Source organism: Malus domestica, chromosome 01 (genome assembly GCF_042453785.1).
Source record: "Malus domestica chromosome 01, GDT2T_hap1".
Lineage (NCBI taxonomy): Eukaryota > Viridiplantae > Streptophyta > Magnoliopsida > Rosales > Rosaceae > Malus > Malus domestica.
The window spans coordinates 29515030-29541637 of record NC_091661.1 but is presented as its reverse complement, the minus strand read 5'-3'; the positions used below and the strand labels follow the sequence as shown (position 1 = coordinate 29541637).

Here is a 26608-nt window from a genome sequence, read left to right as displayed (position 1 = left end):
AATGGAGTTCATCATTGTTTTGCAGACCTTATTCTTTTTCTTTGAAACAAAAATATAGATCCTCATGCTATTTAATTCATATTTTGTATTATTTCGTTGAAACGTGATCGTCGTTATTATTCATAAAGTATTCGTAGTACTGTTTTTCAATTTTTCTTCATTAATGGAGTTCATCGTTTGTTTATCTAGAAAATAAATTTGAAATCTGCATGTTATTCAATAATAACGACAAGTCACTGTTTCTGGACTGTAAAAATAAACTGTTTCTGGAATCTAAGTTACTGTTTCTGGAATCTAAGTCACTGTTTCTGGATCCAAATGAAATAGATACATTGTTTCTTAAATGTAAGCTAGAAAAGGAATAGTGAAATTCATTGTATTTGGATTCAAAGCAAAATAAGCATCATGTTTCTTAAATATAATCAACTAATGCATGAAAGAAAAGAAACAATCAAAGGTTAAAACATAGACTGTTTCTGGAATTTAAGTCACTGTTTCTGGATTTTAGTTCTTTTCTTTCCAGATACAGTGTTTATTTGTGCATAGAAAAAACAAACACTGTATCTGATTTTTTTTTTCATAAATAGTGTTATGTTTTATGTTCTCCAGAAACAATTTTATGTTTTTGTTTTGTTTTTCCTATTTACAAACGCCTGACATGTACGTATATCACCGAGGCCGTTGGTCCTTTTGGATCTGATTGGAATAAAATACTAACATTATAAATTGTTCGTGGTGCAGATAAGAGGATGAGGATGATGACGAGGAAGAGGAGGATAAGGGCACGAAAAAAGTAGACAATAGTTTTGAATGATTTTTTATTAAACTTTGAGGCATTTTGGTTAAACAACATTTTAGGATGGTTTTTTGTTAAATATTTGTTGGTCCAAACCCTTTACATTAAAGCATTATAATATTTTACCCTATTAAAAAAAATAAAAAAACTAAAACCCAGAAACTCATTCCCCCCCCCACTGACCCAGCTCTTTCTCCTCCACTTTCTTCACCTCCCCTCCCATCCAAAAACCCACCCCACCTCCACTTCCCCAGAGACCTAACCTTAGACTGCTCGCTCCTTGAATCCCTCGAATTCGACCACATCGGCGACCTCACGTCCCTCAACCCCTTCCCTCCTCCTTTCTCCTCAAACTTTTTCCCGAACCTCCGTCACGACAACGCTCCGCTCCAGTTGCCTTCACACCTAGACCTATCCCGCTCCCATCCAAAAACCCCAGAAAAAATTGCATCAACCACACTTTTATTCCCAAACTATCTCTGATCCCTCTCCAAATTTTCCATTTTTGCCACCTTCTATGGAGTTCTCTCGGACACAAACCGTCACTACCAGAAGGGGCTTGAATTAGAAGCTCGAAGAAGACTTCAGAGATGAAAAGCTCAAGGGCGAACCGGACCGGAAAGTCCTAGTCATTTTCGTATCGCAGGAAGATCGCTCAAATCTTGTCGGCCAGGGAAAGGTGTGGGGTGTTTGGGTTGCATGGAAGGGGAAGGGCTCGGGGAGGAAGATGGTTTTTTTTCCTTCTCTTTTTAATAGGGTAAATTATTATAATATTTTAAATGCATAAATTTTTTTTTTGGTTATGTGGCACAAATTTGGCAGCCACGTGGCACAAATATTGTAATACCCTGAAAATTTTAAATATATGAAAATGTGGAGAAAATCGAAAATAAATCGATGTATGATTATGAAGAATTAAATCAAGAATATTATTGAGCTTTTCTATGATTTTTCAAGAATTCATAATAATTCGTGTAAGTTAGTTTTAAATTAAACTAGTTACGAGGTTTAAAGTTTGGACCTTGATTATTTAAAATATGTAGACCTTTCGAGGTCAAAAATTATATTTTTGAATAGAGCTCGACCTCACGAACGCGTAGGCATAAACCGTTCGTGAAACAGAGTTAGAACAAAGAAGTTATTAACGTTTAAAGTTGGGGGCATTTTAGTAAAATAGTTGAGTTCAAGATAACTCCAGATTTTTGAAGAAAAATCTGGAAGGCCACGTGTGTGGCCGAGATTTAAAGACAGAAAAGATCGGCGGTGGAGATGGATTATAAAGGAGAGAAAGGAGGGAGGAGAAAAGGAGGGGAGGAAAGGATGACCAATGGGGAGAGAGAACTGGGAGAGGAAATGAGAGAATGGGGGAGCGGGGGATCCCTTGACCCGTGTGACCGGACCCGACCTGGTCGGGTTTCTTTCCTCTTGCCCGACGAAATTAGCCATTTTTCCGGCGAAATTACATCAAATTAACCATTGTAAAACCCTACATAACCTTCCTTCTCCCTAATACACCTCGAAATTTATGTGTGTGGCTTTGGATTTGGGAAAACTGCACCGGTGGGTACGGTGAACTCGTGACCTTGTTTCCCCAATTCTCAAATGATTCCATCAAATTAATACCACAATTAGACTCCCCTTAAGAGTTGGAACAAAGCCCATTCATTGGTTGGGACGTCGGAGTTGCTATGGAGTCGAATTGAGGACACCCAAATTCTAGGGTTCCGACTGGTTTTGACGAAATTGGAGCCTTTCCAGGCCAAATTGGCCTTGGTTGCAGGTATGAAATTTTCTCTCCTCATTGAGATCTTCATTTCTGTAATTTTTGAGAATTTTTAAAAATAATTGAATTTTTCGACAAACCGGGGTGGTCGACCGCCACCCGCGGCGGCGGGTGCGGTGGCGCACGGCCAAGGAGCCGACAAGTGTTTTATGCGAGTTTCGTTATTCTAATTATGTTTTTATAAATTTAATTGTTGTGGTTTGAATATTACTACGATTTTGGTATATGCGGAATTAAAGGAATATTTTCGGGTTTGGTTTAAAATTTGAAGTTTTGAACTACGAAAGGCTTGATCCCTGTTGAGGGTACGTAGGTAGTCTAACGAGACGTTAGATGCAGCCGCGAAATAAATGTGTTTAAATATTCGAGAATTAGTATATAGATGGAAATTGATCCAAGAGAATAACATAAATTAGCTATGTTTTTAGGTTGGGCCTACCATAAATATTTTTCCGAAATATACAAATATTTCGGGGCAAGGGTGTTACAAATATGGCAGTCATGTCAGCTTTTAACAGATCAATTGATGAAAAATGTAATGGATGTATTATTTTGAAATAAAATAGTACTTGAGGTATGAAAGTGAAATGTTTTGAAGATGTTATATAAAATTGCAATAGACCTCAAACCTAATGTGGTAAAATATAATTTACCCACAAAATTATTTGTGCAAAAAAACTGTTCTGAAAACAAAAAAAAGGAAAAAAAATTAATGATTTGGCTTCGCCCGGGTTCGAACCGGAGACCTTCAGTGTGTTAGACTGACGTGATAACCAACTACACCACGAAACCAAGTTGTCAGTTTTGCTCCAACACACCAATTTAAGGCGTCAATTTACTTGTTTGACTTTTTTTTCGGTCAACAATTGTATGGCTCATTCAGCATTCATGAAGATCCACACGTTCTTTGTTTTACACCAACCCAACGATCACATCAATATAAAAACGCATTTGGTGCTTTTGGCTACATCAAACCTAGTACAGTGAAGTGTAGGTTGATGGAATTGTGCAAAATGGGAAGCCGAACATTGATGATGATCGGGACGACGCTAACGTTGTTGTTTTCATCGGTGACATTGGTGTCTAGCACCGAAGAATGTGCTTCCGTGACGTCGCTTGTCACCACGTGCTACACGTTCATCACGTACGGGACACCGGACCCGTTTCCGGGGTCTCCGTGCTGCAATGCTATGGCCAATCTCAAGGTTATTGCCGACACCATTGAAAACCGGAGATTTGCATGTAGATGCTTGATGGGCCTCATTGCAACGTACAACCCAAATGCCTATGCCATTGCCACTTTGCCCGACTTTTGTCAAGTCTCTTTGGGCTTCAACATCGATCCTAATACCGATTGCAACTTGTAAGTCTCACATTGCCACTAGTCGAGAAGAAAGTTTCTGCAACCGATATGTTATTGTGATCGTATCTCAAGTTAGTCAAATATTTTTATGTCTAACTGAGTGATTTGGTGAGATACCGTCACAATAACATCCCGTGTATGCAAATTTCTCTCTAATTTTTGTTGATGGTTTTGGTTTGGGATGGATGTCTAATGATGTTTACATGATGGTGCAGCATACTGTGAGTCACAAATTTGACCAAAATAAAGAGTCGGCATTCAGCTGCAGATGAGGGAGCTAGGTTCGGTTTTTAGGTTGATGAAAGTATGAATAAGTGATAGTTTTAGTATTAATGATGGTTTTAGTATTCTATACATAGATCCTACTGATTGTACAAATTATGGAAATAATATGTTAAACAAAACTTTAATTTTTAATAAAAAAGAGATTAATTGGTGACTTTATTACGAAAGTCCACCATTTCGGAGGTTGGGAAGACTCATAGAGACATTTAAGCTTTTCTCTGGTCACTATCGCGTGATCCACCAGTGCCAGGAATCGAATCCATGACTTACCTTGTGAAAAAGGGACCTGAAAGTCGTCCCCAACCCAGCCACCCTATGGTGGTTATGTTAAACAAAACTTAGCTAGCTAAACTAAGGTTAAATGGTCAATTATTCAAATGTAGTATGGTCTTTTGTTATACATTGTTAGCTCATTCCTTATCAGTTTAAACTTTTCGAATAATTATTAGTTAACGGTGCTCTGATAAGACAAGACTATCTTACCTTTTGCAAAGTAGCAAAACAAAAATTGGGAACATAATGAGCCAAACGGGAAGCTTTTGGTTCACGGGGTCCAAAATTATTCCACGACCAATTATAATAAAGAATGTTGCTAATTATGATTTGATTAGATTTGGTTGGCAATATGTATCAATCAAGATCTATTCACATTTGGTGCATTTTGTCACAGACTCACAAACCCACAGAGGACAGAAAGGGTTAGTGATTCGTAATGCCAGCCATAAAGTGAAAGGATTTTCTCCGTGAACGTACAGTGCGATTCGATTCATGCATGAAAATTGGAAAGAAAGTTTGTGTTGAAAATGACTTGGTAGATTATCATATGAATTTGGATTTTCTCTACCTTTCTATCCGAAGTCTAAAAATTAGAAAACTTGGATCTTTTAGTTTAAGTGAAAGAGCGTTCGAAGCTTATGGTTTGTGTGAGATGAACTAGCGGAATGAGTAAATGAAGACCGTCGGATTCAAATTGAGTAGTTTAGATTGTCTAGTCCTTGAACTCAGAATAGTGAGATTCGAAGAGAATCTTTGTCCATATCATATATCATATATATATATCCCATCACGTGATATCAAATGTCAAGGAACACTTCTCTCTTGCACATGGATATATCCTCACTCCCTACCCACATGATGAGTGAGATGGGGAGACCAGGAAAAATCTCTGGTGTAATCAAGTTATTCTTTGGTGCAAGACAACCAACTGGTATAAAAAAAAGGTGATCCCGAGTCAACAAGGCTCACCGTTGTACGAGGATCGGAAAAAACGTATATCATACTCAGCTCTACCTCTGCTTTGCAAAGACAGCCAATTGGTATAACAAAAAGGAAATTATTCTAAAGACTCGAGTGGGTTTATAAGCAATACCAGATTAAAAGTTCAACACATTAGTCATACTCATACTCATATTCTAACACCTGAGTCAATAAAGCTTCCCGTTGTGCGAGGATCGGAGAAAATGTATATCGTACTCAGCTCTACCTCTTCTTTGCAAAGATAGCCAATTGGTATAACAAAAAGGAAATTATTCTAAAGACTCGATTGGGTTTACAAGCAATACCAGATTAAAAGTTCAACACTTGAGTCATACTCATGCTCATATTCTAACACCTGAGTCAATAAAGCTTCCCGTTGTGTGAGGATCGGAGAAAATGTATATCGTACTCAGCTTTACCTCTGCTTTGCAAAGACAGCCAATTGGTATAACAAAAAGGAAATTATTCTAAAGACTCGAGTGGGTTTACAAGCAATACCAGATTAAAAGTTCAATATGTATACAAGCACACAATCAAAATTACGTTGCAACGGAGTTTGAATCCGTAAAGGTAAAGTCACAGTTTCGGAGACGATGTTCATCTTTGGACATCCATAGTCCCAAACTTTGATTTAGTAAGAACAGTGTTTGTACATCTAAGGTCAAGTAATTAAACTCACAAACATCGCTGCCATACGCAGAAATACATATATAAAAGAAGAAGACACGCAACATCACCGCAGATTGGAGCTTCCAACTCTATTCAGGCGGCTGGAGCTGGAAAAGGCTTTATTTCGGAGGTCACCATCTTCAGCGAAGCTCGTATCTGAATGAGTTCCTGCATTCCAAGACTCCGGAACAGACTTCTTGGTCAAACCATATTTCTCAAACTCAAGTCTTTGCCTAGGGGCACTTTGTGACCTGACCTTAGCTCGGGATGATTCCGTGTTAGCCATGTAGTTAGGGTGACTGGCATACCCATTAAAGAAGCCCCACGAGCACTCACTCCTTGCTGGCGTGAAGTGATGACCTCTTCTACCACTGCTTCCAGGTCTACAGGAGGCAGAAAATGCTTGTGGGCTGTTCGGGGCGGTCCTAAAAGCTGCTTCATCCGTTGCCAAGGGATATTTCAGATATCGCATTGAAACAGCGTTGATAGAAGCTTGACTTGGATTGAGGTTTGATCCTTTTGTCGAGCGTTTTGATGGAGAGTCATATGTCATAAAGTTTGGGTTGTAATGATCTGAAGACACAACGCGATGTGCTGTTTGAAAGGCTGGGGGTCTACGTTGGGAACCCAAGTGAGGCTTCCAAGTATCTACTTCAAGAATTTTGTCAACCTTCACATCATCTGAGTGCTCATATCTCAGCGAACCATCTCGGCGGTTGTCCCATGTACCTTCTTCCATCCACTGGTCTAACCAACCTGATGCCAGCCGTCTTCTGTCTAGATTTGTGGCGTCCCTTACGTTTGAATTTGAACGGCATCTCTAAAAATAACGGTGTGCAGTAATTTGATTAAAATCCAAGTTTCATTTAAATTTTACAAATGAAATCGAGATAAGTATCGAAGAAAGGAAGTTCAACAATGTCTCAAGATAAGATTGAACATCATTCAGAGGGGTTGAATTTGATTGAAAGGAATCCCATAATTACATCTAAAACATCATAAAAGACAGGAAGGCCTGAATGAAATCCTACACAGCGATCAAAGTAAATACCTGCAGTATTGAGGGCCCGTCAAATTTGCCGCTATAAACGCGGTGCTGGTATCCAGTTTTGTCAGGGCTTTCTGGCTGCTGCAAGTAAACATCAAAGAAAATGAATACCACCAATTACGTCGCAGCAAGCAAAGTTGTACTCGACATGGTGAATAGTAGTCAAATTTGTCCTTAGGATGAATCAATAAAACACTAATGGCGGATTCATGATACGAGTATAAAATCTGAATCAAATTAAACTAGATAAAAAGAATCAATAAATGGAATGTGGTAAGAGGAGAAGAAAATTCTGCTCACCGGGTGATCCGATAGGGAGGATTTACTGCTAGAATGCATGAGTGATTGACTAGCACGGGCTCGGGCTTGGACTCGGACCAGTGTCTGCATACGCCTGAGCATGTCTGCCGATTGCTTTCTCACAATGCGGCCTCTCACCAAAGCTTGAAGCTTCACCAGTGATTTGAGTGCTCTCAGGGCCCTTCTTGCCTTTTCACAGTTTCACAAAGTTTCAGACAATCGGACCATCAGCATACTACAAATCAACAAAATACGGTACAAAGTACAAATCGAATGTATGAAACGTACGCATTACAATTACAATTTTTTTAACTTCTTAACCGCGACGTTATTTCCCGTGAATTTGAAAATTAGGTAGGACACAGTAGCAACTCAACTCGAGTTCTTGCATACAACTTTTAGAAAGGTAGAGGCTTGTGGAAGAAATCATGATATCACTCACAAAAGCATCCTTACCAAACAATCAAATAAAAGAAAGAACAAGAATATAAAACAAAAAACTCATCATCTACGTTAAATAAAGTCACATCTTAATCTTACACGCATGTTTGATTCTAAAAGTCTAAAATCGCTTCTGACTGACGTTATTGGCTCGTTTGGAAGTGTTCTAGTCACCTAGCAAGAAAAGCGCTTCCAACAAAAGAGCTTATAAGCAAAAGTGATTCCTACAGAAACAGTCTGAAACGGGGCCATAAATAACAGCATCCCAATTGCCGTTTCATCCAGCTAATCTATGCTACTTACTCAATTAATTAATCAAAGATTAATTTGAATAAATTCCAACTTGATCAAAATCCCACTAAGTTTGAATTCCAACTCAAGTGGATAGGAAAAAGCAAAGGTCGGAAAGTATGGGAGCAGTTTTCTCCAAGTGAAAGCCATCATATCATCAGAAAGGATGGAATGGGCCCACCCGCCTATACCTAGGTCAATTATGTACAAAATGACAGTTTTGTCCTTCCCCGTATAATCCGGCATTGGTAACAGCCTAACAGCAGAATATCCCAGCCCATACCTAGGTCAAATTTCTACATAATGACAGTTTTGTCCTTCCCTGTGTAATCTGGCATTGGTAACAGGCTAACAGCAGAATAGCATAGATTGTCGAGGACGGGAGAATTTTTAGTGTGACCGGAACACAAAATAATATATTACCTGTCAACATACAAATGATAAGATATGTGTATTAAAAAGTTAATAACTTTAAGAATAAAATTTCTCATTACTTATATAAATACAAGTGGTGTGCCACTCATATTCCGATCACAATGAAAAATTTCCCGTCGACGATGAAATTTTTTTCATTGTGATGGGAACCTGAATGGTACACCGCGTGTTTTTATATAAATGGTAAAAAAAATTATTTTTTAAGTTATTAACTTTTTAACACACATATTTCACCATTTGTATACTAACATATAGTGTACCACTTCTTGTACTTGTCACATTGAAAAATCTTTACTCGATGACAAAGGATGGTTCTTAATTCTCTAATCAGCTGCGCCCACGTCATCTTGGACATTCCAAATACAAGCGCAAAAGACGATAATAACCCTCACGTAAGAAATAAAGAATAAATCCCCCAGAACAATTTAAGTACGGAGTACACGTACGAATCTACAGTTGGTCGATCTACAGTAAAACAATTCTACGGATGTCACAGAGAATCACTGCTCGAACGCTCCGACAGCAACCCAGCGAGTTGACGCATCAACAGAAACCGTGTCGGCGGATATCTAAATTTTAATTTGGAGAAATGCTAATACACTCTCCAGTCCACAGCGCAACTCTCGTGAATTCTCTAATAATAACATTGTTTAGAATTTATCGATAATTTTCGTACTAATTATAAAATATTTTGTCAAAATCAAGAGACGTAAGAGAGTCAAACTTTGGGTGAGTTCTTTTAGCAATTCTCTTAATGGAGGAAGATATGTCAAACATGAAAGACTTTTCAATGTAATCGGTACACAAAATGATATACTATTTCTGTAAAAACACGTGATATCGTGTTCCTGTCATAAACAAAAATTTCTCATGAAACAGAGTTCCGAGAAAATCTATGTTTACGAAGCTTTAAACTTCAAAGACAGGTCAAGCTTGTTTCCCGAGAAAACCTTTTGAAATTGGGTTACGAAAGAGGAAAGGAATGGAAGACCATTGGAAAAATGAAAAATTGCCATTTCCAAAGGTAATTTCAGCTACAACTCAGGGGCAGAAACGGAAAAGAATTTCAAAAATGGGAAGTCACTAACCAGGTATCGCCGGAAAGCCGACTGTATCTTCACGGCTGCGAGATGTCGTCGGACGATTGAAGGCGCCGCCCCGGGCAGGCTAACTTGCGAGGAGGTCCCCGGTGGAGCACCATTAGTGAGGCGAACGACCTCAGCCGCCGCATGAGCCGCCGCGAGAGCAGCCTCAGCGACGGCTGCCGTAGCGGCGGCTACAGCTATCGCGTGCTTGTTGGCGTCCAGGTCCGCCCATCCTTGAGCAGCATCTGCTGACGCGGAGGCACCGAGCTTGTGCTTGTTAGACCCAGAAGTAGTAGTCTTTTGACTCTTTTCCTTGTTGGTGTGCTTGGTGGTCGGATAAGGGTTGTTTTTGAAGCGTTTGCAGCCGAAGAGTCGCCCGAAAAAGCCCATTTCTCATTGCAGTAGGAAGAAGAAGTACATGAGACGACGAAGTTGGGGAATTTGTGAGGGGGTCGTGAGTGAGAAGCCAAAAGCCAAAAGCCAAAAGCAGAAGCAAGCAGTGTTGGAGTGACAAGTGAGTGAGCGATAGAGAAGAAAGCAGAGATTTATGGACACGTGTTTTAGAGTTTGGAGAAATCACTGGGGAAGATGCACAAAGGTTGAGTTTTGTACCGCAGATGGGTGGGACCGGTGCATTTAAAATGTGAGAGGTTTTTCAATGTGCGAAAAGACCGGTACAAGTCCGATACAACAAGTGTAATAATACATTTAGTTGAAAAATTAAAAATGAAACTTTTGACTTATTACTACGATAATTAGTGTACCAGACAATCTTGTCTATACACTTGAAAAATTCTCAAATTCAATCCAAAGAACTTTTGGAGTGTTTTTCAATTTTATGTCGGCCTTTAATCCAAAAGAGCGGTTCCAATTGAAAACAGAGAGGAGGAAACAGAAAAAGAAAAACGAAAGGGACTGCCACCGGCCACGGCCGAAGCTAAGGCCGATGGCTGAACTGGAGACTAAGAAAGGAAACACTCACTCACATACAGTGAGAAAAACTCTCGCTCATAGAGAAAGCTCTCATGCAGGAGAGAAGCACATCTTTTTATGTCGGCCCTTAATCCTGTGTTTTACATCTCTAGTTGGGCTACAATATGCACATTGATCCATTTGTTAAATGTTGGGCCAAACTCAACTCTCAGATGCAAAATTTGTTCTGAACATCGAGATTTTCTATGATGCTCTAGAATATCGAGTATTTCAAATTTCTTAACTGTTTGATGATCTTTGATAGAAAGCACAAAAATAAGATCTAACAGTTAAAACTACATTCTGAGATTTGAGACTCTACAGACATTTGAGACTCTTCAAAATCTATTATATTTAGAAATAAAAAAACAGGCATTTCAGCCATTTGAAACTCTACAGAGTAATAAGAGTACATATACAACATACATATTTTAACAGAGGATCGTCTGAAGCTCTCTATCTGCCAACAAAAACCATAAACGACGATGGAGTTTGGACATCGAGATAGGCATTTCAGACATTTGAGACTCTACAGAGTACACTATACAACATAGAACATACATATTTTAACAGAGGAGCGTCTGAAGCTCTCTATCTGCCAACAAAAACCATAAACGATGATGGAGTTTGGACATCGAGATAGGCATTTCAGACATTTGAGATTCTACAGAGTACACTATACAACATAGAACATACATATTTTAACAGAGGAGTGTCCGAAGCTCTCTACCTGCCATCAAAAACCAGGAACGACGATGGAGTTTGGACATCGAGATCCATTGCCTGCAGGAAACCATCAACCAAAACTAATTAACATTCATGTACTTTGTCATTTTTTTATACGAAACAAAATATGAACCGGTTTATTTCAGTCTTTGACCTTTACTCTTTACTTACCTGCCTCACTTCAGGGGTGCTTGATACGGGCTCTTGGTACACACCATTGATCAGAGGTTCCTGCATGCCAATGAGTATACAACTCTCATACAATGATACCTCCAAAAAACCATGAACAGTTAAGTGTCTACAAGATCTACCTCCAGTAGTTGAGAATGACCAGGTGAATCATGTTCATTAGAAAAGAACATGTTAGGATCAGTTTGCTGGTTTATCACCAGGTTATCTTGTTCGTGCATGCACTGAACCACCTGGTTCGTTTCAAAATTGTACAAACCCTGTGTAATGAACATGGAAAGATCAAACCCAGCTAAGAAGACATGAACAAAAAATATCAAAGCTTTACATATAGAATATCAGAGCACGAAACCTAAACATGACCACCACATACTTTAATCATTTCATATAATTGCAATAAATGCAAGCCCGGACTTGCCTGGATAATAGCATTTTCCGTTGCAGCTTGAGGTGAGGCGTACAATAGCAGACTTGAAATGCAGGAACCAGTATTTTGTATGGATGCATTGTATTCGCCATTAACATTTGTTAATGGACCTCTGTCTAGAACGGCTCCATCCTTTTCCTCGGCTCCTTTTACTCTATTGTCATCCTGATTATCGATTCCAAACTCATCTAGAAAAATCTTTGCATGTTCAGTATCAGAAACATTTGCAGCCGTGCGACTTGAAGTGAAAGCTTGAGCATCCTCAGGACTTAATGTTAAGATTTTCTCCACACCTTCCATCACTTGATCAAGTTGTCTAACAGCAAACTGAAAAGCCTCCTCAGATTCAGAAGCCCTGGCTGGTAACATAAGAATCCGGTGGCACAGAATTTTGTAACGGCTTCCCACAATAAGCTTAGGGTTATCACTGATGGCATCACTCACTCTTGCACTCCCTAACCTTGCATCTTTGGTCCATCTCTTCAAGATATATTTGGAGGGGAGAACCTTTATATTGCGGTGATCAAGCACTTTAAGAGCATGGCTACACAGAAACCCAACAGACTCAAATTTCTTACAACTGCAAATGACTATGTCATCAGAAGAGTTGAATGTAACTGTGTGCTCCGTACTTTTACCAAATATGTTGGTTTTGTACTCAAACAATGAGTCATTCTCACTGCATTGATTAACAACAATATCTAAAGACTTCTCGTATCCTCGCTGAAATACTTGAAATGCTCTTGGAGTGTAAACATTACTTGCATGCCTTAACAAAATCACATTTCCCATCAGTCTTGGAATACAACGGTTCATTTCAACACTAGCTTCTATTTCTTTGCAACGTTGCTCATCTACCACCCTTTCAAAATGCTTAAAGAAATGAAGCACATCTGGGTCAGAACTTAGGTATTTTCTCAAATCATTGAATAAACTCTCAACCAGATGTGACCCTTTCATGTCAACAAAAAAAGTATTCCTGTCATATACCACAGCCCATTTTTCTCGTTCTCTAAACATCCACTTTAACCAGTCATTCTTCCGAAGGCCATAATTATCCAGCATATCTCCCCACGCACGAACAAAATCATCCTCATCTTTGTGGTCATATATACAGCTCGTGAAATCATTGGCAAAAGCCTCGGTATCTTCTACTACATGGTGAAGGTGCTTGAGAGAACTATGGCACATTTGCCATGTGCATATGCGATGGTCTGTTTCTGGTAAGACTGAATTTATTGCCTCAACAAGTGCTGGATCTTGATCAGTATGAATGACCTTTGGTTTCTTCCCTGACATTGTCTCCAAGAAAGTTTGAAATAGCCACTCAAAGGATTGAACAGTGCCATCATACAAAAGTGCAGCAGAAAAAATAACTACCTGTTTGTGATGATTTACACCTATAAACTGTACAAATGGCAGACACTTGGTGTCTGTTCTGAAAACTGAGTCCAGACAAACCACATCCCCAAAATGTTCATAATCTGATACCATATTATCATCAGCCCAAAATATGTTACTCACTTTATCATCAGTATCAACCTGTATTGCATAAAAAAATGACGGGTTTTCAAAGTGCTGCCTTTGAAAGTAATGCAGCAAACGTCCCACCTCTCCCTCCTTCGTATCTCGAGTCCTTTCAGATTGAAGATGATTGTCAAAATCAAAGGCAAAACTATCAGCAGATTCCCTTATTCTAGGTCGTCTACTCATCAAGTCAAATGCCAATTTCGACAGTGGCCCGAAATCTTCTACCGAGTCAGCTGCTTGAGGAACACTGGATTCTCTTTGTGGTGGTAACATTTGAGCAATACTTGGATTTATATTGTCATGATTGTGTTGTTCTTCAAATTGCGTAACCCGGTATTTACTATCAGGTTGACGAGTAATAATAACATGCGCCAAGCAACCAGTTCTTGTTTCCTTGCGACGTTTCTTTACATTAGCATCTCTTTTGTCATTCTGTCGATAACCTTCTCTAGAGCAAGTGAACTTCCTCGATACCACCTGGCCATGTACCTTACTCCTATTGACCCAGTCTTTTCGAACATTAAAACCCACCAACCTGGCATAGTTCTTGTAAGATTTGTAAGCATGTTCATCAGATTCGAATTCTGAACCAAGTTTTAAAACTGAATCTATACTGTTTGCACCTATGGAAGAAATATTAGGCTGAGTAGCATTGATAGATACAAATTTTGGGCTGCAAAAAACTTGCTCTACATTCAAATCCAACCTATTTGCCGTTTGAAGTCCGACATCCATGACACCCTCATGAAGACTACCAAAATCTTCATCCTCCCTTTCCATGGACCTGCATTACTAAAAAAAAAAAAAAAAAGGTCGTACCCATGGACCTGCATTACTACATGGATAATATTAAACACTAAAAAGAATGGCAAATAAAGGCGATTAACCGCTTTATTTTCCAGTAACTAAAATCGGATTGGTTCATCCCTAATCATATATTCCTACTGGTATGGCTATAGACTTTACTGCATAATATTGTTGGCAGGACAAGATACTCAACAACAACAACAACAACAACAACAACAACAAAGCATTTTCCGACTAAGTGGGGTCGGCTATATAAATCCTAGAATGACATTACGCTCGGTTATGTGTCATGTCTTCCGTTAGATCCTAGAACTCTAAGGAAAAATCGAGTTGCACACTTGCACCAGAGGTATTCATATGCTTTGGTTTAAGATTACATTTAAGAAGTATTCATATGCTTGGCTTGCATCTAAGAAAAAAGTAATAAAATTTACTAAAAACAGGGGAAGTAGTGAAAGTAAACTGCATGTGGGTAAACGAAATTTTACCATGTATAAATCTACACACAGTGATTGCTGCTGAATTGAGCTCACCCAACTGCATTTCCGTTCGTCATAGAAATCGCCATTGCAATAGAAGGAGCAACAAGCTCGGATTTTGACAGTGACCCATCAAATTTCCAACGCCGAATCCAATGTGGGTAGTATCAGAATCTGAAAGAGATTAGAAAACTTGAATTTGAATTTCCAAATTGCCAGACATTTAGCTGAGGGTCGCTACAAAATCTGCTTGCCCGAGAAAGAGTCCTCCTTCAGGCTGAAGAGAAAACCCCTAGATTTAACGGTCGGTTTCGGATTTTGGGGATCTGGAGTGAGATATTGAACAAATAGGAGAGATTTGAGCTCAAATTGCAGTGATGAAGGTGCTTATTCGTGTTCCTAAGGAACGAGAGCAGATTCTTGCCGGATCCTCTTTCTCTAGTTCCTCCAATCACATCCGTTCATTTTACATCGTGCGATTAATTTTTGTTAGATACTGTTTATATTTAATTTTAAATAAAAAATTTACAATAATTTATGATCGCATGATGTACGATAAACGGATATGATTGAAGAATCTTTAATATCCTCACAAAAAGGATTTAACGAGGATCCTCCTGGCTAAGGTACAAAGATGGGGAATTAGATCCCTCCGGATCTCCTCATTGTGGATTCGGGAAATCAATGAACAATAACCGTTCATCAAAAATTGTGAGAGCCTAATTGAATATTTTTTATATTTTTTTAAAGTAAAGTAGTCTCATTTTATATAAAAATAAAACTATGATCGCACAATCTTTAATAAACTGTTACTATTTATTGATTCTAGAATCCCCAATAAAATGATCCGAAGAGAATCTAATTCCAAAGATAGAGGTTTGGGCTGGGTTTTTATTTCTTATTTTTATTTTTTGGGGTGGGGACGAAGCGTTGGGCAGGATAATCTTATAAAAATATATATAATAATAAGGTAAGCTTATAAAGAAATATAATAATAAGGTAAGCGTTTATGCCCATCAGGATGGGCCCGCCTAATGATTGGCATTGTATATTTAAACTACTTATTGACAAAAAAAATTTGTCAATTAAAAAATAAAAATACTTTTAATCTTATACCATAAGGTGCGTTTGTTGAACCGGACTGTCTCGAACTGGATTAGCTGCAGGAACTAAGCTGGACTAACTTAGTGAAACGTTTGGTGCAGTATCAGACTAATAACCAAAAGACTAAAAAATAATTCTTTTTTTTTTCCTTTCTCTTTTTTCTAGTCAACTGCATTCCTTCTCCCGAAAACAAATGAACTTTGTACATATATAATTGTGCACCAAATGGATCAAAAAAAAAAAAGAAAAAGAAATTGTGCCTCAATTTCCCTATCTAGAATCTCCATCTCTCTCTCTCGAAAGTTGCAAAAGGAATTTGGTATGCAGAGCACCCTTGGGTTTTGGTTATTTCCTTTTGGATTTGAGGCCCTAAAATTTTCCTATCAAATCTGGGGTTTGCAAAGATTCAAACGAACTTGGTTTTGCAATTCGAATCTGGGTTTGCAATTCGAATATGGGATTTGCAATTCGTGTCTGGGTTTTGCGATTCAAATATGGGTTTTGCAATCTTAGCGAATCTGGGTTTTGCGATTCGAGCGGATTTGCGAAGATGTGCAGATGTGTGCAAAGAGAGGACGCTATAGTTGCAGAGAAGATGCAGTTGTGGTCGCAAAGAAGATGAAGCTGCGGTTGCAGAGAGGATGCCAGCAGAGCAACGGGAGTAGGATGAAACAAGCCTTAGCTAGTCCTGTGGTTTTCGGGGACTCTCGCTAAGAACTGTTAGTGATGCTGTTAGTCTGGGTGAGTCCTAGCTAATCTCATTAATATTACTCCCTCATCACAATAAACGCTGGACTACACTAAAAGCTAATCCAGTATAGTCCAATGAAACTTAGTGAAGCTAAACAAACGGGCCCTAAAAGAAAATCATTGGCAGTAATGCCATTTTGTACAAATTGTTTTTTTTTTCTATCCACGTATCATCATAGAATAATTCTAATTTTAATAAATAAATAAAAATTAATGAAAATGACTTGAAAACTTTGAGTTTTAACGATAAGGACAAAATAAAATGTAAAATGAATAGTACTATGATTGACTTTTTAATGTAAAAATATGATTTTTCGTTAAAGTGAACAGTACTATAAACTTTTCGTTAAAGTTTCCAATAAAAATGTAAATATAAATTTTCTCCACTCAAACATCTTCTTTCTGTCTTTCACATTTTTTCCGACTTCTCTCTCTCATATATTTTCCAAAGTGTGGGGTTAGGCTAATTACAAAATGAAAAATGCAACATTTCACGCAACTCAAGCTTACTTACTAAGCAAACATAGGCTTGGGATGGAAAGCAACAAAGCAACGGATTAAGAGCTTGCGAAAATATTTGCTGAGTTGATTATCCTTCTTGAAAACGAAGATTTTATGTGGTCTATAATTTACTGAGTACTTGGTATAATTCACGCATTCGTATACAAACTAGTGCAGATGAAGTAACACAAATATTTTGGATTCTTTTCTAACAAAATCAACCAAACTGATCATGACATCTTGATATTGATCGAGTTTAGGGACTTTTTCTGACTCAATCCACCCATAAACCTAAATCGCGACAACCTTCGTACCCAAAGCGTTATGGGGGAAAGAGGAGCACGTATGAATGCCGACCACTACACGAGTCACTAGCGGCTGAGAGAAAGATTTTATAGTATTTTTTTATGATGACATGGTCGACATAGTAGTACTATAGTACTATACATTGGTGTAAAGTTTTTGTGGGATATGTGAGGTTGGTTTTGTATAGTGAGGCCTGAAAAGCATCTTCTCTATGGAAGGGCAATGGCTTGAACCAAGGAGAAAAATGTGACTCTTAATCCAGTGACTGCTCTACAAGCTTGACTTTTTTTTTTGTTAGCAGGGTCAGTTTTTGCAAGGACAGAGATACGCATTCATAATAAGAGTTACTTTCACGAACATGCAGCGGGACAAAAGTTTTCTCATAATTATTGGAGTATAAATGTATTTGTTGTGATAGTTTCATGATAAGCAATGTGTAGGATTTAATGTGAACCTTTGGATCATATTCCAATTGGTATTTAGATTAGATTGTAATGAGTCATAACTTATGACAAGTGTAAGCATTTTACATGATGGCTTATGAATGAATGGTTGTGATGATTTTGTAATGTTGTAAGAGAGTGAATTTGTTTCTTGCTCATTGAGTAAGCTAAAATACATTGAACATTAAGGAAAAGCTCTCTTCTAAGTATGTGTGTTCTTTTGTGCTTATTGTTTCATTGAATCAACCCAGAAATCAAACGATAATATGGCCTTAGAGCCATGTTGGATCTCAATCTGGGCGTGAATCTGTGACAAGGTTCGCAGCTGAGGAACTCGACAGAGAATCGAGTTTGCTGCGATTGAAGAATGATCTGAAAAATCTCTGGGTAACTCGATAACAAGTCTAATATGGCTGGATCGAGTGATGCTGATCTTCGAGCACCGATTTTCAATGGAGAAAATTTTGATTTCTGGCAGATAAAGATGAAGACCATCTTCAGATCTCACGATCTGTGGGATATGGTTGAAAGGGGGTATAAACCTCCGGCGAAGAAAGAAGAAGAAGAACTCACTGCAGCTGAGCTAAAACATCTGAAGGAGAACATGATCAAGGATGTTAAGGCTCTCGGAATTATTCAAGAAGCTGTGTCAGATGAAATTTTCCCAAGGATTGCCATTCTGGAGACAATAAAAGAGGCCTGGGATATACTGAAGCATGAGTTTATTGGAGATAAACAGGTGAGATCTGTGAAACTTCAAAGCTTAAGGCATGATTTTGAATATACTCGAATGGGTGAACATGAATCATTTTTTGTGTATCTTGTGCGTTTGTTGGATCTCATTACACAAATGAAAAGTTATGGTGAGAGTATTGGAAATCAAAGAATAGTGCAGAAATTATTGATTAGTCTTCCTAGATCCTATGATAGTATTGTATCTGTGATTGAGAATACTTGGGATTTGGAGACAGTTGATGTGAAGGATGTAGTTGCTACTCTAAAAGGGTATGAACAAAGGATTGAGAGACACTTTGAAAATAACACTGAAAAGGCATTTGCTAGTTTAAGTATAGCTCTCAGAAAGAACAATTACAAAGGCAATCAAAACTTCAAACCCACAAAGAACTGGAAGACAAAGGGTAAGAAATGAGATAACAAATATGTGCACCAGCAAGGAAAATTTACTGGGTCTTCTGATAGTGTCTAGAATGCTTGCAAGTACTGTGATAAACTTCATTTTGGAGAGTGTTGGTTCAAAGGGAAACCAAGGTCCCACAACTATGATAAGCCAGGGCATTTTGCCAAGGATTGTAGATCTAAAAAGGTTACTCAATACGTAAATTATGCTAATCAAGTGGAGAGCAATCCAACTATGTTCTATGTGTGTATGTCTGCTGCAGTGAAAAAGGGATACGACATTTGGTATGTTGATAGTGGCTGCAGTAATCACATGACAGGAAAAGAAAATTTACTGGAGAACATTGATAGAAGTGTTACTGCCAAAGTTGAGATGGGCACAGGGGATTTGGTTAATGTGGTTGGAAAATGAGAGTTAATGGTTGCAACTAAGCAAGGAAAAAGGTACATCAACGAGATCATGTTAGTACCTGGTTTAAATAAGAATTTATTGAGCATGGGACAGATGATGGAACATGTATATTACCTTGTGTTTGGGGGATTGAAGTAAGAATTTATGAAGATTTTACATGCTCTAATCTGGTTGTTAAAATTCCTATGAAGGGAAATCAAAGCTTTCCTTTGAAGTTGCAACCAGGAATCCAAATTGCTATGAAGGCAAGTGTCAGACAAGCAGCTGAGATATGGCATAGAAGACTCGGGCATCTAAATATGAACGCTCTAATGCAACTCCAATAGCATGACATGGTGACTGGTTTACCCGAGCTCAGAATGAACTCCACAGTATGTGAGGGATGTGCCATTGGAAAGCATTCTAGAGATTTTTTTCCTAAAGAAACAAACTGGAGAGCTGCACTACCATTGGAGTTAATATACACTGATATATGTGGACCAATGCAAACACCTACCAAAGCTGGAAACAAGTATTTCATCACTTTCACAGATGATTGTACCAGAATGGGATGGGTCTATTTTCTGAGGAACAAGTCTGAAGCATTTGGTATATTTAAAAGGTTCAAGGCAAATGTTGAATTACAAAGTGGATTCAAAGTGAAGAAATTAAGAAGTGACAAGGGATGGGAGTACACTTATCTGGAATTTTCTCAGTACTGTGAAGATCTTGGTCTAGAAAGACAACTCACAGTGGCCTATTCTCTTCAACAGAATGGTGTTGCTGAGAGAAGAAATAGGACCATTGTAGAAATGGCTAAATGCATGATGTTGGAGAAAGACATTCCATTTGAGTTTTGGGTAGAAGCAGTTAATACTGCAGTCTACATTCTCAATAGATGTCCTACTAAGGCCTTACATAAGAAGACTCCATTTGAAGCCTACAGTGGAAGAAAGCGTGGAGTAAAACACTTAAGAGTGTTTGGATCCCTATGTTATGCACATGTTCCATCACATATGAGGCAGAAACTAGATGCAACAAGTGTAATGTGCATATTCCTTGGCTATGGAACTTGTGAGAAGGGTTACAGGTTGTTCAATCCTAAAACTAACAAAATGGTTATTTCTAGAGATGTAATCTTTGATGAGAACTCTTGTTGGGATTGGAAATCTAGTAACAAGAAGACTTTGTCCATCTCAATTCCAAGTGAAGCTTATAGAAATGAAGAGAATGAGGTTGAAGCTGCTGAAAATGATATAGTATTTGAATGCACATAATTACTACAGGAGCAACATGAGCAAGTTATTGCTTATTCTTCAAGACAAGAAGAGAAAATGGATCACACTAGTTCACAAGTGTATGATTATAACTCTAAGGTTCAAAAGCTTGAATGATATCTATGAAAAATGCAATTTCTGTGTGATGGAACCTGAATGTTTTGAAGAAGTATCAGGAGATGAGGCTTGGAGAAAAGCTATGTCCACAAAGATTGAGATGATTGAAAAGAATGACACATGAGAGTTGGTCAAAAGGCCATTTTATAAACCTGTAATTGGTGTAAAATGGGTCTACAAAACAAAGCTTAATCTGGATGGTTCAGTGCAGAAGAACAAGGCACGGCTAGTGGCTAAGGGCTATTCTCAAAAGCTTAGAGTGGACTTCAACGAGACCTTTGCACCTGTGGCAATGCTTGATACCATTAGGACTCTAATTGCATTGGCAGCTCAAAAAGAATGGAAGTTGTTTCAATTAGATGTTAAGTTTGCATTTCTAAATGGTACACTGCATGAGGAAGTATATGTTGATCAACAACAGGGATTTGAAGTTCAAGGACAAGAAGACAAGGTTTACAAGTTGAAAAAATGCCTTATACGGTCTGAAACAAGCTCCTAGAGCTTGGTACGATGAGATAGACAATTATTTCAATCGATCTAGTTTTAAGAAAAGCCAAAGTGAAGCTACTCTGTATACAAAGTTCAGTGATGCATGTGTGCTTATTGTATCTTTGTATGTAGATGACATTGTCTATACAGGGAATTCTGATGAAATGATTCAATAATTTAAGAAGGATATGATAAAGCAATATGAGATGTCAGATCTGGGACTGTTACATCACTTTGTTGGTCTGGGCATAATTCAAACCAATAAGAGTATATTTATTCATCAGAAGAAATATGCCAAGTCACTACTTGAGAAATTTGGATTGAAAGATTGTAAAGCTGTGAAAACCCCACTTGCAATTGATGACAAGTTATCTAAGGAAGATGGGAGTGAGGATGCTGATGAAAGTTTGTACAAGAAAATGGTTGGTAGTCTGTTATTCCTGACAGCTACTAGACCCAATCTAATGTATGCATCATGTTTGCGGCAAGGTTTATGAATAAACCTACTAGAAAACACATGGGGACAGCTAAAATAGTCTTGAGATATGTACAAGGCACATTGGATTTTGGGATTGAATATGTGAAAGGAAAAACTGCTTTGTTGATAAGCTACTGTGATAGTGATTGGGCAGGAAGCTTGGATGACATGAAGAGTACCTCGGGCTATGCATTTAGTTTAGGTTCAAGAATGTTTTCTTGGGCTTATGTTAAACAATGCAGTGTGGCTTTATCTACTGCAAAAGCCAAGTATGTAAGTGCTGCAGAAGCTACAACACAAGCAATGTGGTTGAGGTTTGTTTTATCTGATTTTGGAGAAGAACATGTGGAGGCTACACATTTGCTATGTGACAATACTTCTGCCATAGCCATGTTTAAGAATCCAGTGTTTCATCATAAAACAAGGCATATTAATCGGAGATATCATTTCATAAGAGATGTCATTCAAGATGGGACAATTGAACTACACTATTGCAGCACAGATGAGCAATTAGCAGACATCTTTACCAAGGCTCTTCCTAAGGATCGATTCGAATACTTGAGAACTGCTCTTGGTTTGAAATCAGCAAAACATTTAGAATGGAGTATTAGAGTATAAATGTATTTGATGTGATAGTTTCATGATAAGCAATGTGTAGGATTTAATGTGAACCTTTGGATCGTATTCCAATTGGTATTTAGATTAGATTGTAATGAGTCATAGCTCATGACAACTGTAAGCATCTTACATGATGGCTTAGGAATGAATGGTTGTAATGATTTTGTAATGTTGTAAGAGAGTGAATTTGTTTCTTGCTAATTGAGTAAGCTGAAATACATTGAACATTAAGGAAAAGCTCTCTTCTAAGTATGTGTGTTCTTTTGTGCTTACTGTTTCATTGAATCAACCCAGAAATCAAATGCTAATAATAATCGATACCAAGAATGAGTTTGAATTTTCCTCAATGGTGATATTTCTGTCAATAAAATGTTTGAGTCCTTCTCTATCTGATAAGGTAACGAACGATGCCTTCCGCAAGACTGACAATTCCTCAAACATGACTTGCTTTCACCGAGGTACCTTTGCTGCCTCACTATAATTTTTCAATTTCAAAGAGCTTTTTTGTTAGGAATGTCGGTACTACAAGATAGAGAATGCACAAGGTAAAGTAGAAAATGGACACCAAGAATTTATGTGGTTTGGCAATTTATGCCTACATCCACCAAACAAGGATCAATCTTCACTATATGAAAAAGATGAGTACAATAAGAGTAGTCTTACCAAGCCAAGGACAAGGCTTGAAAGATACAAGAAAGTATGACACACACATTCTATCACTCTAAACTTCACTCACACAATGTGTAATGGAACACTCTCACTCTCACTCTTGGAGTGGAACTTTAGCTTTGGACTTGATCCTTTGATACTCACTACTCTCTTGATTGGTTGGTTGATACAAATGTGGATGCCTTCTCCTTTTATAGGCATGGATGGAACCTTGAAGAAGCATGGAAACATCATGCTAGAGATATCTAGATAATTCCACTACCTTCATAAGCTAGAATTATTTACACTAATCTTGTATGTTGGTGGAATCCTCACCATTCTTCTAGACTCTTCCATCAACTTGAACTTTGCTAGAATTCTCTAGCATGTGCATGGATCTTTCCATTGACAACCAAGGAAGCTAGTACTCTCTAGCTTCTTCCATCAACTTGATAACATGTTAGAATTGTCTAGCATGCTCTGGCCACCTCACTTGCTTACTAGAATAATCTAGAACATTCATCATGGGCTGGACCATATACCAACAATCTCCCCCTCCAGTCCATAAGGGAGGAATACCAAAAAATAGGATTGGTCATCTTGACCAAACTCCCATTGATCGAACTATTCATTAACCAAGACCCTATTGATTAGACTTCTCTTAACCGGGCTCCCCCTGATCAGAACTACCATCGTCATTGGCAAAAGTAATTATAGACTTCTTTGCCAGAAAAACATTGCTTGTCTGCATTAAAGAAGCTATTCACCGTAAGTCACAACACCTGCAGTATTGTTTCCATCCCTTTGTTCCTTTTTCCATTTACGACAATGCTTCTTCATGTGACCTTCTTTGCCACAATGATGGCATGCACCCCTGAACCTCGACTTGGATCGGCTAGGACTTCTGCCATGACCTCTAGGTCCTCTACTCTTGCTTCTTACGTGGTTCTCTGTGACAAATACTTGGCTGCTATCTGTGCCAGAAGTCTTTCTCCTTGTTTCTTCATTGAGCATGCTATTTTTAACATTATCAAGAGTAAGAACACCATTAGAAGCAGAGTTACTTATACTCACCACAAAGGTCTCCCAACTGTCTGGCAAGGATCCAAGTAACAAGAGCGCTTGTAGCTCGTCCTCAATCGTCATTTTCATAGTAGCCAACTGGTTGATGATATTTTGGAAATTGTTCAAGTGTTCTGCTACACTTAAACCATCCTTGTACTTCATATTGATGAGCTTTTTGATCAAGAAGACTTTCTTGGCTAGGGTCTTCTTATCGAACAAGGACTCAAGCTTCGTAAAAAACTCCCGAGCATTGGTTTCATTAGACACATGGTGAAAAACACTATCGTCCACCCATTGTCTAATTGTGCCAATTGCCTTGCGATTCATCTTCTTCCACTCGGTATCGGACATGCTCTCTGGCTTAGCGGCATCTCCTTCAATTAGCTCATGCAGATCATTGCAATAGAGAATGTCCTCCATCCTTGGCTTCCATGTTACCCAATTGGAGTTGGTGAGTTTGATCATAGTGCCACTTCCTTCCATCTCGTAGTGCGAGCCAACTGGGCTCTGATACCACTTGTTAGGAATGTCGGTACAACAAGATAGAGAATGCACAAGGTAAAGTAGAAAATGGACACCAAGAATTTATGTGGTTCGACAATTTATGCCTACATCCACCAAACAAGGATCAATCTTCACTATATGAAAAAGATGAGTACAACAAGAGTAGTCTTACAAAGCCAAAGACAAGGCTTGATGGATACAAGAAAGTATAACACACACTTTCTATCCCTCTAAACTTCACTCACACAATGTGTAGTGGAACACTCTCACTCTCACTCTTGGAGTGGAGCTCTAGCTTTGGACTTGATCTTTTGCTACTCACTACTCTCTTTATTGGTTGGTTGATACAAATGGTGTGGATGCCTTCTCCTTTTATAGGCATGGATGGAACCTTGAAGAAGCATGGAAACATCATGCTAGAGATATCTAGATAATTCCACTACCTTCCTAAGCTAGAATTATCTACACTAATCTTGTATGTTGGTGGAAACCTCACCATTCTTCTAGACTCTTCCACCAACTTGAACTTTGCTAGAATTCTCTAGCATGTGCATGGATCCTTCCATTTGCAACCAAGGAAGCTAGTACTCTCTAGCTTCTTCCATCAACTTGATAACATGTTAGAATTGTCTAGCATGCTCTGGCCACCTCACTTGCTTACTAGAATAATCTAAAACATTCATCATGGGCTGGACCATATACCAACAATTTTTTATGTTATGTGAAATTAATGATCGATTGTGCCGCATATACGGTTATATGTAGACCTATAATCAGATGTTCTCGATCATATATTGGTGCCATTTATTAAGAACATATCGTTCCACAAAGTTGAAACATCTTTCCCATTTTATTCAACAACATTAAGTTCTCTCTCTGATCCCCAGATCATCATCGCAGATCAGAGCATACATTCGAGGGAAGAAAAAAAAGGAAAAAACAACATAAGCAAAATGGTGAAACTTCAACATTATTCCCTTGACGGCATTGTCGTAGCACATCAGTTGGTGTCTGCAAAAGAAAAAAACATGATAAACGTATAAGTCTTATACGATGATCAGTTAAACATAAGATGATATTAATTAATCCTACAAATTGCAATTAGTGTACGATGATCAGTTAAACATATACTTTTAGTTGACTAACCACAAGTGATGGGGGAGAGATTGCACTGGGCGGGGAGGCGAGCGGCGACCCTGGCAGCGTTGCAAAGGCATTCAGGATGGACGGCTTGGAGCGCGCCACAGCAGTCAGAGTTCGGATTGGTGTTGGTGGAGCCAGGCACCACAAAAGGTGCGCACACATTTAGGCTGCTCAGCGCGGCCGAGCAACTGCTGCTCTGAGCATCAGCCTTCTGAGTGTGCACTGAGAGGCTCAGGGCAATCAACAACACAAGGGTTGTAGCAGCTTGGAAGCAGCTGAAGGAGTTGATAGGAGACTTGAAGGATGCCATGATTAGGGTTTAGGAATAAGCTTTATGATTAACTACGGAATATCTTGTAAGATAATCAAGTCCATTTATAGTTGGTAATTGGGTTAGGAAGAGGTGGCTTCATGTATGAATCACCTAATTACTAATAGGTTATATGAACAATTTTCGTGTGGGGGAAAATCACGTATGTCTCATGATCCACTTAAATGGTATACAGCTCAAAATATACATCGACAAAATCTCTTAAATTTTGCTACTTTTTTAGGATACCAACGCGTATTAAGTATAAAATTCATAAACAATATATCAGGTGATGTGTTGGACCAATTAGATGGTGTAGTAAACACTTGAAATAGTGATACACCGCTCAATGTGCAAATGCGCCACTTAATGATCCACGATGATAATTTTTTATGTCTTCATATTGAATATGTGTTGTATTAAGTATGTGTTCGCACCATATCC

The 26608-nt window shown here is 38.4% G+C and overlaps 4 protein-coding genes and 1 non-coding gene across 11 annotated transcripts; 1 reads left to right on the top strand and 4 right to left on the bottom strand.

Annotated features, from left to right (window-relative positions):
* Nucleotides 1-3297: 3297 nt before the first annotated feature.
* On the bottom strand, nucleotides 3298-3371 carry TRNAV-AAC (transfer RNA valine (anticodon AAC)). Its single transcript has one exon. It is a non-coding gene; the product is annotated as a tRNA-Val (tRNA).
* Nucleotides 3372-3568: 197 nt separating this feature from the next.
* Nucleotides 3569-4409, top strand: LOC103441307 (putative non-specific lipid-transfer protein 14). The gene is made up of 2 exons (XM_008379995.3): nucleotides 3569-3942; nucleotides 4158-4409. The coding sequence occupies exons 1-2, from the start codon at nucleotides 3578-3580 to the stop codon at nucleotides 4165-4167; spliced, it is 375 nt and encodes a 124-aa protein (XP_008378217.2). The 5' UTR covers nucleotides 3569-3577; the 3' UTR covers nucleotides 4168-4409.
* A 1671-nt stretch (nucleotides 4410-6080) lies between these two features.
* Nucleotides 6081-10741, bottom strand: LOC103440323 (protein IQ-DOMAIN 24-like). Of its 2 annotated transcripts, none has more exons than XM_070826657.1 (4): nucleotides 9757-10741; nucleotides 7502-7690; nucleotides 7205-7282; nucleotides 6081-6973 (listed from the first exon to the last, which is right to left on the bottom strand). In XM_070826657.1, the coding sequence occupies exons 1-4, from the start codon at nucleotides 10141-10143 to the stop codon at nucleotides 6218-6220; spliced, it is 1410 nt and encodes a 469-aa protein (XP_070682758.1). In that variant the 5' UTR covers nucleotides 10144-10741; the 3' UTR covers nucleotides 6081-6217. The 2 variants fall into 2 exon arrangements, with proteins under 2 accessions (XP_070682758.1, XP_070682765.1); XM_070826664.1 differs by having other exon boundaries at nucleotides 7205-7279; nucleotides 9757-10331.
* Nucleotides 10742-11052: 311 nt separating this feature from the next.
* LOC103440302 (protein FAR1-RELATED SEQUENCE 5-like) lies at nucleotides 11053-15587 on the bottom strand. 6 transcript variants are annotated; one of them, XM_008378993.4, is made up of 6 exons: nucleotides 14893-15342; nucleotides 14304-14389; nucleotides 12059-14132; nucleotides 11763-11900; nucleotides 11623-11682; nucleotides 11053-11508 (listed from the first exon to the last, which is right to left on the bottom strand). In XM_008378993.4, the coding sequence occupies exons 2-6, from the start codon at nucleotides 14375-14377 to the stop codon at nucleotides 11452-11454; spliced, it is 2403 nt and encodes an 800-aa protein (XP_008377215.1). In that variant the 5' UTR covers nucleotides 14378-14389; nucleotides 14893-15342; the 3' UTR covers nucleotides 11053-11451. The 6 variants fall into 6 exon arrangements, with proteins under 6 accessions (XP_008377215.1, XP_070682750.1, XP_028959521.1 ...); XM_070826649.1 differs by having other exon boundaries at nucleotides 14221-14389; nucleotides 14893-15323; XM_029103688.2 differs by having other exon boundaries at nucleotides 14304-14381; nucleotides 14893-15256.
* Nucleotides 15588-25532: 9945 nt separating this feature from the next.
* Nucleotides 25533-26206, bottom strand: LOC103441283 (protein MEN-8). Its single transcript, XM_029107332.2, has 2 exons — nucleotides 25843-26206; nucleotides 25533-25722 (listed from the first exon to the last, which is right to left on the bottom strand). Exon 1 carries the CDS (start codon nucleotides 26162-26164, stop codon nucleotides 25853-25855), a length of 312 nt encoding a protein of 103 aa, XP_028963165.1. The 5' UTR covers nucleotides 26165-26206; the 3' UTR covers nucleotides 25533-25722; nucleotides 25843-25852.
* Nucleotides 26207-26608: the final 402 nt, after the last annotated feature.